General features: G+C 41.8%; 1 protein-coding gene across 8 annotated transcripts in view; it reads right to left on the bottom strand.

The window, feature by feature from the left end:
* Positions 1 to 16,061, bottom strand: part of PTH2R (parathyroid hormone 2 receptor) — a 71,976-nt gene that overhangs the window by 15,454 nt on the left and 40,461 nt on the right. For all 8 annotated transcript variants that reach the window (XM_044768273.2, XM_070508501.1, XM_014836437.3 and 5 more), the window contains 2 exons: positions 9,166 to 9,226; positions 2,975 to 3,041 (listed from right to left, as the gene is read on the bottom strand). In XM_044768273.2, coding sequence (XP_044624208.1) covers positions 2,975 to 3,041; positions 9,166 to 9,226 — 128 coding nt within the window. The remainder of the gene's footprint in view (positions 1 to 2,974; positions 3,042 to 9,165; positions 9,227 to 16,061) is intronic.

Raw genomic sequence — 16,061 nt, 5'->3', positions numbered from 1 at the left:
CCAACAAGCGTTTTACCCTAAAGTGAATATGTTTTAAAAACTATAAATATTGCCATAAAAATGGAAAGGTCTTTCTCCCATAAATTCAAGAAACAATCTTGACATGTTTTGGAATGCAATTGAAAAGAACGTGGTCCAAAATGCAGGTTATGGTCTCTGTTTTGTCACACTGGCCGTGTGCCCTGTATCTGCGGGGCTTCAGTTGCCGTCTCTAGAAGGTGAAGAGTCTGCATGAAACGGCCAGAAGCTCTGCAGTTACAGCCGCCTCGCGCTCTTGTTTCACCTCTCCCCACTCACTGGTTCCCCAGGACACCGATTTTGTATGCAGGTCTTATTTTTCCAACAAGTACTTACTATTGAGTGGCCACTATGTGCCAGGAACCTTGCTAGGCACTAGGAGTACAAAGGTTTGGAAAAAATATGGTTCATGTTCACGTAAACCCTGCAACTTAGTGGGCGAGATGGACAGTCAACAATCGGAGCATCACCCATTGTGACGGTCTCGAGAAGGAAAACCTCACTGTGCTCTGAGGGTCAGGACCGGTGACTAGTTGGGATTGGGGGCATCAAGGAGCCACAGTGAGACCGTGCGTCCAAGTGAGGAGCAGAAGGAAGCAGACGGCAGCCTTCAGGGTGCGGTGAGGAATGTGGGCCAGCCGAGGGACACAGTGGACCGGCTGAAGGAACTGAGGGCCGACCACGTGGCTGAGGTGGGGCAGGAACGAGGGACGGGTCTCCCCTAGACCAGTGGGAGGTCAGATTTTACCATAAGTGCAGAGAGTTCTTTGGGTCGGACCTGGATGCTGAAGTTAGAGTCCCAGCTCCACCGCCCATTAGCAGTGTGCCCTTGGGCAGTTTCCTCTTCAAAGTTATCAGAAGGATTAGATAAATCCATGTAAATAAAGTGTGTAAAACAGTGCCCAGGGCGTGGTAAACACTGCAGAGTCTGTTGTCCTTATTTGCATCATCCTTCCTGTCTTAGGACACAGAGCAGCTCCAAGACAGGAGCCCCACACTTGGGGCGCTGAGATGGGTTCTGGGCTTTCTCTCCCTCAGTGACTGGTTCTACAGTAAAACGAGGGAACTGGAAGGGACACTGACCACTCTGGCTTGTAATAATGAGACAGAGGGCCACCCAGGGAGCAGTGAGTTGCTCTTGAATCTCTTCTCTGGCTTTTGAGATTTAATGGACATTGTAATATGGGAAAAATATTTAAGAATTCTTGCTCTGGAGCTGTCATAATTTTAGTTCAAGAAGATGAAAATTGCCTTCCACCCAAGTTTTCTTCGAAATTCATTGTACCAAAGTTGCGTGTACCATCATTTCCAGTTCTTCACCGATGGCAAAGGTTTCAGAATCTGGACGATCATCTAAGTCCACTGCTTCACTTTGCCATGTGGAAACTTCAGCAAATAAACAAGTAAACTTCTCAGCCATGTTGATAACATGAGTAACTAAGGTCTGTGAGCAAACAACAAAGGTCTGGATAAAATCAGCTGTTTCAATGGAAAACGTCCTACGGCTTACTTTTCTCCACTGTCCTTTGCTCAGTTCCTAAGAACTCTGCACTGATCCCCTGGACTTTAATAGGCCGTTCCTTTTCATCAAACGCAAACTCAGACTTAAGGTTCTTAAATTTGCCTAAATTTTTATATAAAATTTAATTATCATCTATCTATCAATTCCAGTACAAGGTGCTGAAGACACAAAAAGTATTAAGATGTGGGTTATCGCCTTAAAAAGATGATAGGAAGAGAGAGAGGAATAGCAAGGAGGAAGGAACACAAGGGGCGGGCGGGCAGGACGAGCCTCAGGGTGAAGGGAGGCAGGGGTGAGCCCCAGGCCCTGCTTTCTGAAGGTAACTTTCATCTCTAAGATCGTGGCGCTCTCTCAAGCAGGTGGCGGCCGACAGCTTGTCACTGCACTAACATAGCAGCACTTCCCTAAAGTTAAGGGGCAAGTTCATAAATTTAAGTCATTCATTCATTTATCCACAACCCGTTTTTGAGCTTCTCCTGGACACAGAATCGGATCTAACCTGATGGCGGGCCGTTCCAGCCAGGATGCAAACCGGCTTCCCAGAACGTGTGCCGTATCTTATTTCCCCCTCTAAACGCTCACATCGACAGGCTTCTGAAATGAAGATTCCCTCGTGATCTCTTCACTTCTCTTGTCTGTCCTTTTCCCATGAGGTAAATAAGCTTCCATCTGAATCTCTGGATAGATCCTACAAAACCTCGGCCACATTGATAGCTGTCCTTCCGTACGCAGCAGGCCAACATGCTAGCAAACCAGGTGACAGGTTGTCCGAACGAGAAAAAACGATAAAAGTACAAAACTGAAGAATGAAGATGACCAAAAATCAGCTAAAAATCAGGTCGCTAAACTACTTTCAACTGATTTAACATTGGGACATCAGTCGCCTCTTTAAAATATTTATTATCTTGTATTTATACACAAAAACTAGGAAAGCACAAGGTCGTATAATTTCTTCACCAAATCACAGGGAAGCCAATGTGATAAGGTCTTCGAGGAAGGTCAAGAGTGAGCATCTGGTGAGTTTTGTTCTCTTTCACGGCACTGATGTAACACACAGCTGAAATGTTACAGCAGACAAGGTCGGCGACGTGCTCTCCAGCTCTAGTGTCCCCTGCTCCCTGGCACACAGCACACCCTCGCAGGGCACCAGGTCCTGTCTGGAGCGTCCATGAGCGTCTGAAGTCTGGAGCTGTGCCGTGTGCTGGCTGACTAAAGGGAGGGGATGAGCTCTCTGCATGGGTCCGTGTCACAGCAATAAGGGTCTGATCCCAGCCCACCTCCCCCAACAGCTGCTGCTGTCACGTGGGAGTCCCCTAAACCTTGTGGGACAAAATGGCAGACTTTCTCTGGGTTTCCGCAGCAGTTTAATCATGCATCTTGGTGTTTCTTTTTGGTTTTTTTTTTTTTTTTTACTATAGAGGCTGTTAAACTTACCCCAATAGCTGCTAAGATTGGGGCCTGATAAATCCACTTGATGTCTCCAGCACTGAGTTCCCAGCATCTGAGACATGGAAAAGAACTTTCATGAATAAGTTGACAGAACAAATAGGCAGTGAGAGTTAAGCAGCATTTTAAGTTTTGCCAAAAACTCCAGCCCCAAACTTTTGATTAAGAAACAAATAGACAAAAAACTCTTGTAAAACACCCAACCAGTGAAAAAAAAAAGTGTAATGGGTCCTGGTTTCCATACTCCTAGCTCTAGAGTATCACAGATATTAGTGAATTATTTTCATAGTAATAAGAGTCAAAACCACATTTCCAGAGTCACAAGAAAACGTGGTACAACCGATACTTCATTTTTATGTCACTGGAATGATAAAGGCTCTCACTTTCAGAAGTCACAGCAGTTCTATTTTATAACTCCATAAGTTGTTGGACTCTGACAATGATGAAACCATTCTTATCCACAGAAATGCAATAGAAAACTGACAATAATGAAATGACTCTCATTGATGGGAAAGGAATAGAGAACGAGGAACATGACTTTTGACCATAGAAATGACAAAAGCTGTGTTCCATGGAATGTGACTGGTTAGTGCCCTGTGGATATTGACCAGGTTTTGCATTAATTTGCAAATTTATGTCAGTGTTCACTTCATTAAATATAAGCACATGATTCTTTTATTTCTCCTGTGAACTGTTTGTAACATCTTACTGGTTCCCTCATTAACCAGTGAGTAAAAAATCTTCGGCAGGTGCTCATTGTATATTTGAATAAGATCCATTATTTTATCTTTAATTTTTAAAAGTTAGTTTTTAACAGTACTTAATAAATACACCATATAATTTACCTATTTGTGACACACATTTTCTGCCCCTCCCACCCGCCAGGATCCACGTTCTAGGTGGGCAGGGACCACTGCTGCTCTTGCTCTCTGATGGATTATGAGCGCTCAGAACGGGACACAGCAGTGGGTACCAGTAAGTGTCATCGTGAACCGACTTCAGGAGAAGTCTGACTAACCTCACGGGATCTGGTTCAGGGTAAAGCTCTTACACCAGAACCAACAGCACAGGTTGAGGAAAACCAGTTCCACTTGAAACTTTCATGCAGCACTTTAAACAGTTTCTTTAAAGAGACATAAACAAAAGCCTTCAGCTTCTTTCTCCTTAGACAAAACCTAGCAGTGACTGTGGCAACAGTGAATGAAATCTTATACAGAAATTTTAGGAACATGATAATTTTTTAAATCTAGATCATAAACTTATCAAAAAGTTACTTTTAAATTAATGAACAAGTCATGGATAATAAAAAGCTATTTCAACCATTCCTCGAGGGTAAAACATTTTCAGTACACAAGTAATAACTACATATTTTTAAAATTTAAATTTTTATATGGGCAATACATTCTCATTTCAAAAATCAAACTACATAAAAGACAGACAGTTGAGACATCTCCGTCCTCCCATGTTCCTGTCCACCTCTGCCTCTGCCTGCTCCTTGGGTAACATCTTTTATTTCTTTACTGTATATGCTTCCAGTGTTCCCTTACACATATGATAAATGACAAGCAATAGGATATTGGAGTATATGAGGAAGCCATTTGCTGTAAAACTAACTTGGCCTCACCTTGTTTTTCCAAAAGGTCCTGATGTAGCCTGTTGAGCAGACATTGTACATCTGCTTTAAACATTTACTGTGTCCCAAGGACAAGAATGATGCCCTTAAAGATAGGCATGTAGCTGCCCCCCATATTGGCATTTCCTTAAGGATGAGCATCTCTTCCTGGAAACTAAGGATTAATTGCCGACCTGCTGTGCTCACCTGGTGACCACTGACCTACTGTGACAGCTAAGCATCTCGTGACTGTTGTAAAAGACACATTCCTGTCATATGTGATGTATGCTCTTTGTTCCAAGACGGTGTATAACCACTCTGCACACCCCACGTTTTTGGTGCCCTTCTGGGGAAGGAAGGCCCCAGGCTGTAGTCCTCAAACTTGGCTCATAATAAACTCACCTCATCTTTATTTTTAGATTGACTATGGATTATTTTCATCAACACGTAAATACTATAATCTTATTTTCCCCTATCTTAGAAAAGAACTGCAATGTATACCCTATTCTGCAACTTGCTCTTTCCTTTTGACAGTATATGTTTTATTTCTTTGCATATCAGCACCAAGAGAGCTTGGGAGCATAGCACCCCTGGGAGGATGTTTTCAATTAGAACAACCAGACCCTAGAACACAGGGTGATTCTGGTCTGGCCACCCTGAGATGCGAAGTCTGAACAACAATGGAAAGCAAGGACGGGTTTGCACATCATCGAGCATCTCCCAGCATTATTTGCATGCACCTACTTTTCACATTCTTCAACCAGACAACAAAGATAAAAGACAGTGTTGCTGACTTGTGCAGAGTCTATCTCTCTTCCCTGAAAAGGCTGTAAGGAAAGGGGCAGACGGCGTACGAATGTGAATTGAGCATTGATTCACCAGCTACTAAACTCTTGGATTCCATAAATTTCTTTTCAGTTTTGACATATGGTAATATCTTCACAATCTTCTCTTTCTGCCTCAATGACACTTCATCTTCGTGTCTCCTAGCACACTGAAATTCATTTGCACAATTTAGCTCTATAAAATGATTGTATTTGGAAGTAGGTCAAACCAGCTACTTCTAAAAACAGGAAAAACTTGGCTTTGATCATTTTCAACTCAAAGTTTCAACTTTGCCTTTTGATATGAAAGGCAACCAAGATTTCAGATTTTTTTTTAAGCAAATGCTATTAATCCTGTTTTTTCACTAATTCTTCAGTGTCTCAGCTCATACTGTATTTGTTAACATGGCCCAGGAACTACCCTCTGTTCAGATTTTTTAAAATAAATTTTAACACTCCAGGAAATGCAGGAAGGGATGTCAGGGAAAATGCAGCGTGAGGCACAGTGGTCTCGCTGGACAGGAGGCCCTGCTGCAGCCGGGACTGGAAGCAGGAGGCCCACGGTTCTGCCAGAGAGGCCCAGGGACTCGGCCTGACCGGATCCACACTGTCTCCACAGCTCACAGCCTGACGCCAGCAGAGCGAGGGCAGAAGCCTGAGAGCCACGCGGGTCTCCCAGGAGCGACCGGCTTCTTTCCTGGGTCCTTCCCACCTCAGCCGCACGTCTCCTGCGGGCATCTCATCTCCTCTGAGTGAGGAGGGAGGAGGTAACAAGGTATCTTGTGAGATGTTTTTGCTTTTGTAAGTAAAACCAAAAGAAACAAAAACACTCACTTTTTAAGTTCATTTCTCCAATCTAAACACTCAATTATCTCTTAGTCAAATCACACTTTTGATAGAATTTTAGAACTGGAAGAGACTTCCTTTGAATCTTCAATAGAATTTAGGGCACCTTCTCAAACTAGGTCTGATCTGCTTCTCTCTAAATGGTCAAGATGCACAAAAAAGCAGAGTTCTGGCTTTGATAGGCCAGATCAGAAAGAGATGAATCTCCAACCTCAGAGACAGCGCAGGGACCCATCAGTCCTTTGTGGATTCTGCGAGTCTGCTCTCTCCACCGAACTTGTGACCCAGCACACAGAGGTCAGACCACGCTCAAGAAAACCCACAGATTTTCTATCTATAGACAAGCTGAATTTCATGAGAAATCAAGTCAGGCAATTTTGAAATCACGCCATGTATGTGGTAATGCAGTTTGGTTTTATAGACAAAATAAATGTAGAATGACCCCGTAACCCAATTATGACTCTCAGATAAGGGCACTAAGTATAGAATTCATTTATTCTGAGTAAGGTGGGAATAAATATTTTCCACAGAGTCACATAATCAAACTTATATTTAATTTTTCTACATTAATTCAACTGTTTTAGAGCAATATTTAGTATCTGCTATACTTTTCAAAATATTTTGTACCTCAAATATTTTTGCCTCAAAAATAATAAACTTGGATTTCTTTTTTTTTCAGCGAAAAGCCATGATTATTACTGGTTTATGATTTAGTTTGATTTTTAAGAAAGAATGCAAGATAACTAAGAAAACTAACTATCTAATTCAATATGAAATGCATTGTGACTATATTTGCACTCCTTCTGCTCTCAGGACCGGGAACATCTGCTGATAGACAAATGAGTCAGAGCTGCTCCAGGCTGGCTGCGGGCTTGAAGAGGTGACCTGACGTCTCTGGTCTCAGTTTATTCACATCTCACGTGAGAGGGTCCAACCAAAATATGCCTTCGGCCCTGCCTTCTCTGAAAGTCCGAATCTGAGTTAGATGGTTACACATCTCAGGGTAAATTGTTTCATGTTATTTAGCACCTCTTTACCGACTCAACCCCCCTCCCTCTTCTGAGAAATCAAACAGCAGATGCTGCAGGGTTTGGTTGAGACTTCCAACACCGCTGTGTAAATACAGCAATAACGGCTACACTGTGCGTAACGGGAGCCCTCAATTGTTAAAAATCCAAGCAGCATGAGGAGAGAAAAGCAAGTGAAAGTGCAAAGCCAGTGAGTCCCAGAAGGAGGAGGCTGACGGGTGGGGAGCTGTGGGGCGCGGAGCCGGGAGGCTGCACCTGAGGAGAAGGGTGGTGGAGGTCAGAATTTTGGGAGCCGTGGCAGGTTCTCTACAGAGTTAGGTGCTCATGGATCGTGGCACTCACACAGACAAAGCGATTCCTGAAGAAAACACCTCATACCTCAAACAAACGTGTCAGCTCAAATTAAAGAGGGGTTCCCAGGAGCGACAGAAAGGAGCTGCTGTCGTGCAATGTGCGCAGTCTGTGGATCCTGAATCCTGTTCTGTTAACACAGAGGATACTCCACATGACCACACACATGAGTCAAAGCTGTGTCTCAGTCGGCCAGGGCTGCCAGGACAATATGCCATAGACCAGGCGACTTAAACAAGAGACATTTAATTTCTCAGTCTGGAGGTCCGTTTCTGGTGAGGCCTCTCTTCCCCTCACCCTGCTGTGTGCATAAGTCCTTCACTTTGTGAGCTCTCTGGGGTCTCTTCTCATAGGACACTAATCCTGTCCTGCCAGAGCCCCACCCTCATGACCTCATTTAACCCTAGTAACCTCCTATGGGCCCTGTCTCCACATACAGCCACACTGGGCTTGGGCTTCTGCATTTGAATTTGGGGACACAATTCAGTCCACAGCAGTAAGTTGGACCATGAGAGCAAAGGGCAGGCACCCGAGAGCTTTCCCACTTGCTCCTTTTTCTCTTTGACTCTTCATTACTAAAACTAGAAATAATATGAAGAAATGAATGTTTCTGCACCTATTCATCACGTAACCCTAAAGAGGCACGAAGACAACTGGGGGCTAGGGATTCACTGGGACACATTCCACTTCTAAGGTGAGTCTGTTTTGCTGTTGAAAAACATTTAATTATGCTTAGAAGACAAGAAAGCAAATGGGATGGATGAACCCCAGAGTTTGCATTAAATACAGATAAGCAGTTAGTCAGCAGAGCACGCATGTTAAATGCAGGTACTAAATATAAATGAGGCATCTGGGCATGAAATATCCCTGATGCACAGTAAGTGCTCACTCCTCCTGACGTCTTAATTCAGCCACTGACTGGTGAAACCCATCCCCATATCCTTTGCCCCAGAAGTGCAAATAAAACCCAGAGCTTCTCCCCAGGCTACTGGCAAGCTACAGCTGTAGCCAGGCAGGCGTACCTGCACATCCACCTGCATCTCTGAGGCAGCAGGTGTGTGCCCCTGGCCCTGGCCATCTTCCATCAGGGTCCCCGTGCTGCAACCTCATCTCTGATCCTCATGACCACACCGTCAAGGGGGAAGGCTGGTGTGGCAGAGAAAGAAGAGATGTGAGTACTGCCTATACCAGGACTTGGGTCATGTGGTCCTTCCACCTGCTCACACCAGATCCTAAGTATTAACTTACCCATCTCTTCTCCCTTGCTTCTCTCAAGGTATTTTAAATTGATTTCATAAGCGTGGAGTTCGAGCATCCTAATCTGGTCTGTATGTCTTTCTGTTCTGTGACCTCAGGGATGGACAGCTTGCTGCTAATGTACCATCACATCAGGGTAATCTCCCATACGACACCCCTAAAGGGTGATGCTGCCAAGAACCACCGCAAGTGTGAACTCCAGGCAGGAAGCTGGAGTCTTATGAAACTCCAGGGCTCACCCTCCCTCTTCTTTCTACTCACCTTGCATCAGCCAGAGTCGCCCGTGCCACAGCCCAGGCTGCAACAAACACTGCCGGGAACCCTGCAAATCAGAAAAGGATTCAGAGACCATATTTCTCTTAAGATTAAGGGATTTTTTCCCTTATATTCCCCCAAACACAAAAATATACTATTAAAAGTTGAGAGAGAAAAACAGACATGAAAAATGTTGATGCGTGAACAGGAAAAGTTCACTTAATTGTCCTCTTGTCCTTTAGAGAAATGAGTGGGGCGCACTGAGTTATCTGTTCCTCAAAGTCTGAGATGAAGGTTGGCCCAGCTTCCACTTGAGGGACAGAAGGTCGAGCCACTTTGTGGGGGATGAAGATCCTGGGGCCACAGCAGGCAGCGTCAGCGCACTCGACGTTGACTCTTGCCACACTGACAGCACGCGCTTTCCAGGAGGAGAGAGGCAACACGAGGGACTCATGGGAGCTGCAGGGAGGCTGTTGTTTCGAAACGTTAGAACTTTTTTGTTCTAAAAGTGAAGGCATAGAGAGGCTATGCTGCAAGTTATGAAATAGGACGTTTTGGTCAGTTCAGCCTCTTCCTTTTTTGGTCCATGTTGGCTCAAGACAGAAGCATTTGCAGCATGAATAGCTTAGCAAAGGGCAGTCGCTGTGTCAGTCTGAGGATGTGAGCTGAAGACATTTGTCCTTCATAAAGATAGACGCCTTGTGAGCTGCAACGTCAGATCTGTTCCACTGACTTTCCACGAGTCCTGTGACCCAGGAAAGGTCAATTGTGGAGTTCACACTGTAGCTGATAGACTCTGACATCACAGAACAATCACAAACCAGGACTATGGAACACCACAACACAGGACCACAGGCTTTAATGGGTAACTGTTAGTTCTGCAGGCTTTATGAAAGAGGGTTAAAAAAAGGAAAGGGAGACCATGATGAAAACACTAAGGAAGCTGGGAAGCTTACCTTAGAAGGAGAGAGAAAACGTTCTCATCTAACTTAAAACATTTTTTACTAAACACAATATTAAATTCTTTACTTTTAAATATATATTTTTAATTTTTCAGATCTTCTTAGCAAAGAAGTGAACAAAGAAATAGATTCAGATGAAGGAAAATTTCATTAAAAAATGAAAAGAAGATGATGCCCTCAATAGAGAATTTCTTTGGTCTCCTCAGTGATCATCTGATTGAATTTAGCCTCAAGCTGTCTGCGTGGTTATTTAAGTTTATGATTCTTTACTCCAATTTTGTTTATTGTTTGTATATAACTCCTTTTTTTAAAAAAAAATGCTTGAATTCTATGTTCCAGGAAATGGTTTTTGTCAAAATAGATATTCCCAGTTTCAGTAATTTCTTAGGTTCAGCTTACGTGTTCTATCTATCCATCCATCTACTATCCGTTCACCCATCCAGTAAGCATTTATGAAGTGCCCACTTAAGCGCCAAGGAGTGTTCTAGTCTCAGAAGATAAAACAATGAACAGATAAACAATAACCCTGTTTTCCTGAAACATATTCTCGTGGTAGAGGCAAAATTAATAACACATCTTCAGTTATCAATTAGTGCTATGAAGAAGAAACAAGAATGATCCTATGTAATGGAGAGCATGGCTCCTTCTGACAGGAAGGTTCAAAAGGCCTGACATGGGTCCCGTTGCTGTTCTGCTGCCCTGGCGATCTTTAAAAAGTGTCTGTCTGACTGTGATGCGATTTTCACATTCTCTTATTTGCAGGTCTTTCTCTTCTGCTTCACCGTCTGCTCATCAGGCAGCTTGCTGAATGATGTTGTCTACACGGTGATTAATGGTGCTGAGCTGGAACTACATTTTAGACAGGAATTATAACAAATATTTTATATCGAGCATCTTGTCTTAATGAAATTGCTTTCCTGTCCTCTTGGGAGACCCTCATTCACAAGACCAGCATAGAGACAATCACGGAGGAGTGAAGAACAGAAACCACTTTGAGAATCTTTAAGGATCTTAGTATCACATTATTACATAACTGAGATCACATACATATAGAAAAAGATGAAGCTTAGACATTATTTTAAATTTAAATATTAATTTAAGTAAATTTCATGTAAATTTGAATGCTACTCAATTTATGCATTTACCTTAAGAGCTGAGTTATTGCCATAATATGTGTCAGTATCAGTAAGTGACTGAGACAGAGGCAAGTCTGCTCTAAGAAACGTAGACTCGGGTTCTGCTGTGGCTCCATTACTGCTCTCCTTCAAAATGAAGTTTGGAGGCCGGCACCGTGGCGCAGTGGTTAAGTTTGCGTGCTCCACTTCAGCGGCCTGAGTTCATGGGTTCAGATCCTGGGCACAGACCTACACACCACTCATCAAACCACCCTGTGGTGGCATCCCACACACAAAATAGAGGAAGACTGGCACAGATGTTAGCTCACTCTTCCTCACAAATAAAATAAAATAAAATAAAATAAAATGAAGGTTCAGACTAACTAATAGCAGTCAAAAACTTTTAGCAATTAAATTTTCTTCAAACCAAAGCTTATACAGCATCCCACTGCATAAAGCAGAGATGCCTTGAAGCCAAAGTGGGGTGATAGAGTCTGTGTAATTTTATCTTGTTTTGCACACTTCAGAGGCTTGGCAGAACGCAGCCACAGCCTCACCCTCCTCCTGCGATGCTACTGAAGCATTGTGGTCATGGCTTGATCATAAAGTGTAGAGTCAGTGCTAAAAATTAGAGACCCATCATGACATGCGGATTCCCAGGCCTGCCACAGACATATGATGTCTTACTAACCAGAAACCTTGACTTCCCTGGAAATCCAATCTGTGCTGACTGCTCAAACGTGAAGCTCCAGGCCAGTCTGGACTCATTGCCGGATGCTGGAACTCACTACCCATCCCTGCTGAGTCATCCTTTAAGGAACCTGGAAGTCCCTCCATATAATTTTGGCAAAATTATTCTCTATTCTCACAGGACTCTAAAGCCAATACTGAATTAGCACATGTCTCGGTCAGGAAAACAGCTGAGCCTTCAAAAGTCTTCCATCTGACAAAGGAGAATGTCTGTTTGTGAAACTCTAGAAGAACTGCCTCCTCCTGAGATGGAATTACTACAGGAGACACAAGCAATATTTTAAAATTATATCTAATTCATAGTCCAAAAAAATGCTCTAGAAGAATAGAGAAAGGCATTGTGAAAAAGGACCAGTCTGGAACAGAAGAGCCACAGCGGAAAAGAAAATATGCTTATTGAATTAATATCACCAGTGGGCAGAACCCGTAGGAAATCAAATTGATGGAGAGAAGGTGGAATCTTGAAACTAGGTGAACCCATAGAGAAAATCTACATGATCATTACAGATTTGAATCTAAAGTTGACGATAGTTTATTTTCTCTGAAAGAGGTAGTAATCCATACAATTTTAAATGACTGGAAGTAAAATTCCAAATTACATTGTGAAAGTCTGGAAAAATGACAAGCAGAGAGAACCAAGTTCCCTATCTTTCATAAAGTAGGGTCAAAATATAGATCTTTTATTAACTCTAATGGTTAAATATAATTTTGACTTTAAGACAACCTTCAATAGAATTAATAATGGCATTTAAAAAATCATACGAGGGGAGGCCTGGTGGCGCAGCGGTTAAATGCACACATTCTACTTCTCAGCGACCGGGGGTTCACCAGTCCGGATCCCGGGTGCAGACATGGCACCACTTGGCAAAAGCCATGCTGTGGTAAGCGTCCCATGTATAAAGTATAGGAAGATGGACATGGATGTTAGCTCAGGGCCAGTCTTCCTCAGCAAAAAGAAAAAAAAATCATAGGAAAAGGGAGAAATGGTTTTTCTAGATTTTATATTTTGCTTGTAGCAAACAATGAAGATTTTTAATTGTGTAAAGGTGCTATATTGACTATCAAATAATTTCATGAAGGACAGATTTTGTAAATTTAATATGTTGAATGAAACAGTATGACAAGAACAGCAAACAGAAAACAAAGTAACTAAAGGGTCCTGCAGCCTGCTTCTCGCAGGCGGGCCAGTAATGCATGTCTCTGCACTGCGGTTCTATTTACTACCAAAGGACCATCAAAAAATGTCTGCTGTATTGAGATCATTTTACACGAGAAAATAAAACTGAAAGTGTAGTGCCTTCTCTTGAGTATTTTCAGAGAGTACAGAATATGAAAATATTCTACATGAAAGCTCAGCAATGGAGTATAACCAGGACAGGTCTTTTCTATGACAATATGTACATACCAGCATCTCATCTGATGGCTTAAAATTAAGAGCAGCTGCTAACACAGAGGTAAATTGCCACATTCAATAAGACTAAAGAAACAAGACTGACACCTTTTTTTTTTTTTCACTGAGGAAGATTGACCCTGAGCTAACATCTGTTGCCAATCATCCTCTTTTTGTATGTGAGTTGCCGCCACAGCTTGGCCACTGACGAGTGGTGTAGGTCCACACACAGGAACCAAACCCAGGCCACTGGAGTGGAGAACACCAAACTCAATCACTAAGCCAAAGCCACCAGAGCTGGCCCAAGACTGACATCTTTTAAATATAGAATTAAATATATAGGAAAATGTGTAGCTGAAAGAATAAAGTGGAATCAAGAATAAAGTGCCTTACTTATGAGAAAATTGAGGCAAGGATGGGGAAAATTAAGAATGTGGTTGGCTGAAAGAAGAGAAATATAGTTATCATTAGTATTTGCTTTTACTCCTCTATACATCTCATTTTGTGATAAAAATGTGTAAAAAGAGTCATTTTAAATATTTGCCTTCAATTTAGTAAAGGTTAGATATGACATCTGTTCTTCTTTATATTGTAATCTCCTTCCCTTCCAATTTATTGTTAAGAATCAGCAAAATCAACGTAAACAATGTAACTCCAACATCACCACCATGTGAGTAATAAGGTTCTGAGCATTCACCCAGCTGAAGATCCAAATGGGTAAAAAGGAGTCTGAGCGAGCTCCTTTCTCCAGGGAAGCCAGGCAGCCACATAGTTGGAAGAAAGTAAGAAACTGCATTCACTATGAACTCAGCTAGCAAAGCATCCTGCAAAGCAACTATAAAGTTTTTGATCATTATTTTTCTTATAGAGATTTGGAAAAATGATATTTTAAAATCAGACGCTCAATACTGAGATAAGAGAAAAATAGTCCATTAGTCAAATAGACTTGGATATTTATTTCTTTAAATGGTAGCTGTGTTTCAGGAGCAGAGGGGTAGTCTTAAAAGAATATTCACTGTTCTTTTAATTATATATGCCCTAGACCAGATAACTTATTTCCTACAAAAATGGAGTTGCAAAGAGAGACAGAGTCCGAAATAGATCAACTATAGAACCACAACTCCATAAATGTTGATTATGACTGTTTTTGATTGCAGTTAATTAAGAGAGTGTGACATCGCAGGTAAAATGTTTTTTTCAAAGTGAGCCTCATGCAAACCTTACTTGCTTTCATGTGTATTCCTAAAGCATCTGATGAAATGAAGATTTCAAGTAATGATGGTCGTCTACCGTGCTTGTCATTTCTATGCCAAAATGCTTGTAGACAAATTAATAGAAGTTGTAAAGGAAGGTAAGAAACTCATATTTGCAAAGAAGCTCACTGGAACCTTGACTACTTTTTGTCTTTTTCAGGGAAAAATTTGAAAACCAGTTTTTCCTGGGTTTCAGTGGGACAAACTCCTGACTTTAAAGATGGACAGACTGAGTGACTCAGCCCAAATAAGAGTTGATGGGGAGTTAGCTATCAAACCAGTAGGTAAAAAAAAGAAAAAGAATTTATTCTTTTTTGATTAGTGGTGACTAGAGGTGTGGAAATCCAAAAACTAAACTGTAACTCAGACATACGTCTACTTTCACTGCTGAATTTTTTATCAACACCTTCCCCAACTTCTAGGAACTACGTGAGTACTCAGATACAACTTCGATCACCAACAACTTCACCAACGTCTAGGAACTACATGAGTACTCAGATACAACTTTGATTAGAAGGCAAACTACCAAAAACTGTTGAGAAAATTTCCAAAGTACCCTAAAAACTAAAATATGTCTTTTTTATTTTTAGTAACTGCTAGTCAAAGATAAGGGAGACTCTTAAAATAGACAACCTGCCTTCAGAAGCAAAACTTTATTCATAACCATCATTATTTCACAACAAATGAGATGTTACAGTAAATTGACCCTTTGTCTTCTTAAAGGATATTATTTAATCAGCAGGAAATTCAAAACTCCTTACTTTACATTTTCAAGTGTTAAAACAATATTAAGGCAAAACAAGCAAAGAAATATCATTATTTTGGAGGAAAACCTCTCAAATTTAATCTTGAGCCACTTAGTTATTTTTTTTTTCCTGTGCGGAGCACCTCATAATTTGGATATTAAAATAGCAATTAAGATCTGCAGTTGTTAATCTCAAGATTTCACTTTAACCATATATGAGTTTTTGCTTCTCTTAGGTTTTCCTTCTTTTTTTTCTTATGAGGAATATTGGCCCTGAGTGAACATCTGTTGCCAATCTTCCCCTTTTTACTTGAGGAAGATTAGCCCTGACCTAACATCTGTGCCAGTCTTCCTCTACTTTGTATGTGGGACGCTGCCACAGCATGGCTGGTGAGTGGAGTAGGTCCACACCTGGGATCCAAACTCATGAACCCAGACCACCAAAGTGGAGCATGTGGAGCTTTAACCACTCAGCCATGAGGCCAGCCCCAATTTCTCTTAAATTTTAACAAACAAACCATGTCCTTTTCTCCCCAGCCTGCTGAGTTAGTGTCTAGTCCAGTAATCCTTCTGGCACTGATAAGACATTTTTGAAATGTGAGCTGAATATCCTTTTTCTTAAATTTCTTGTGCCAAAGTAATTTCAATTATTTCATTCCAGAAGATAATGGTAAGTCTACATAATTA

This window comes from Equus asinus, chromosome 4, assembly GCF_041296235.1.
Source record: "Equus asinus isolate D_3611 breed Donkey chromosome 4, EquAss-T2T_v2, whole genome shotgun sequence".
Classification (NCBI taxonomy): Eukaryota; Metazoa; Chordata; class Mammalia; order Perissodactyla; family Equidae; genus Equus; species Equus asinus.
This window is presented reverse-complemented; position numbering and strand designations above follow the sequence as displayed.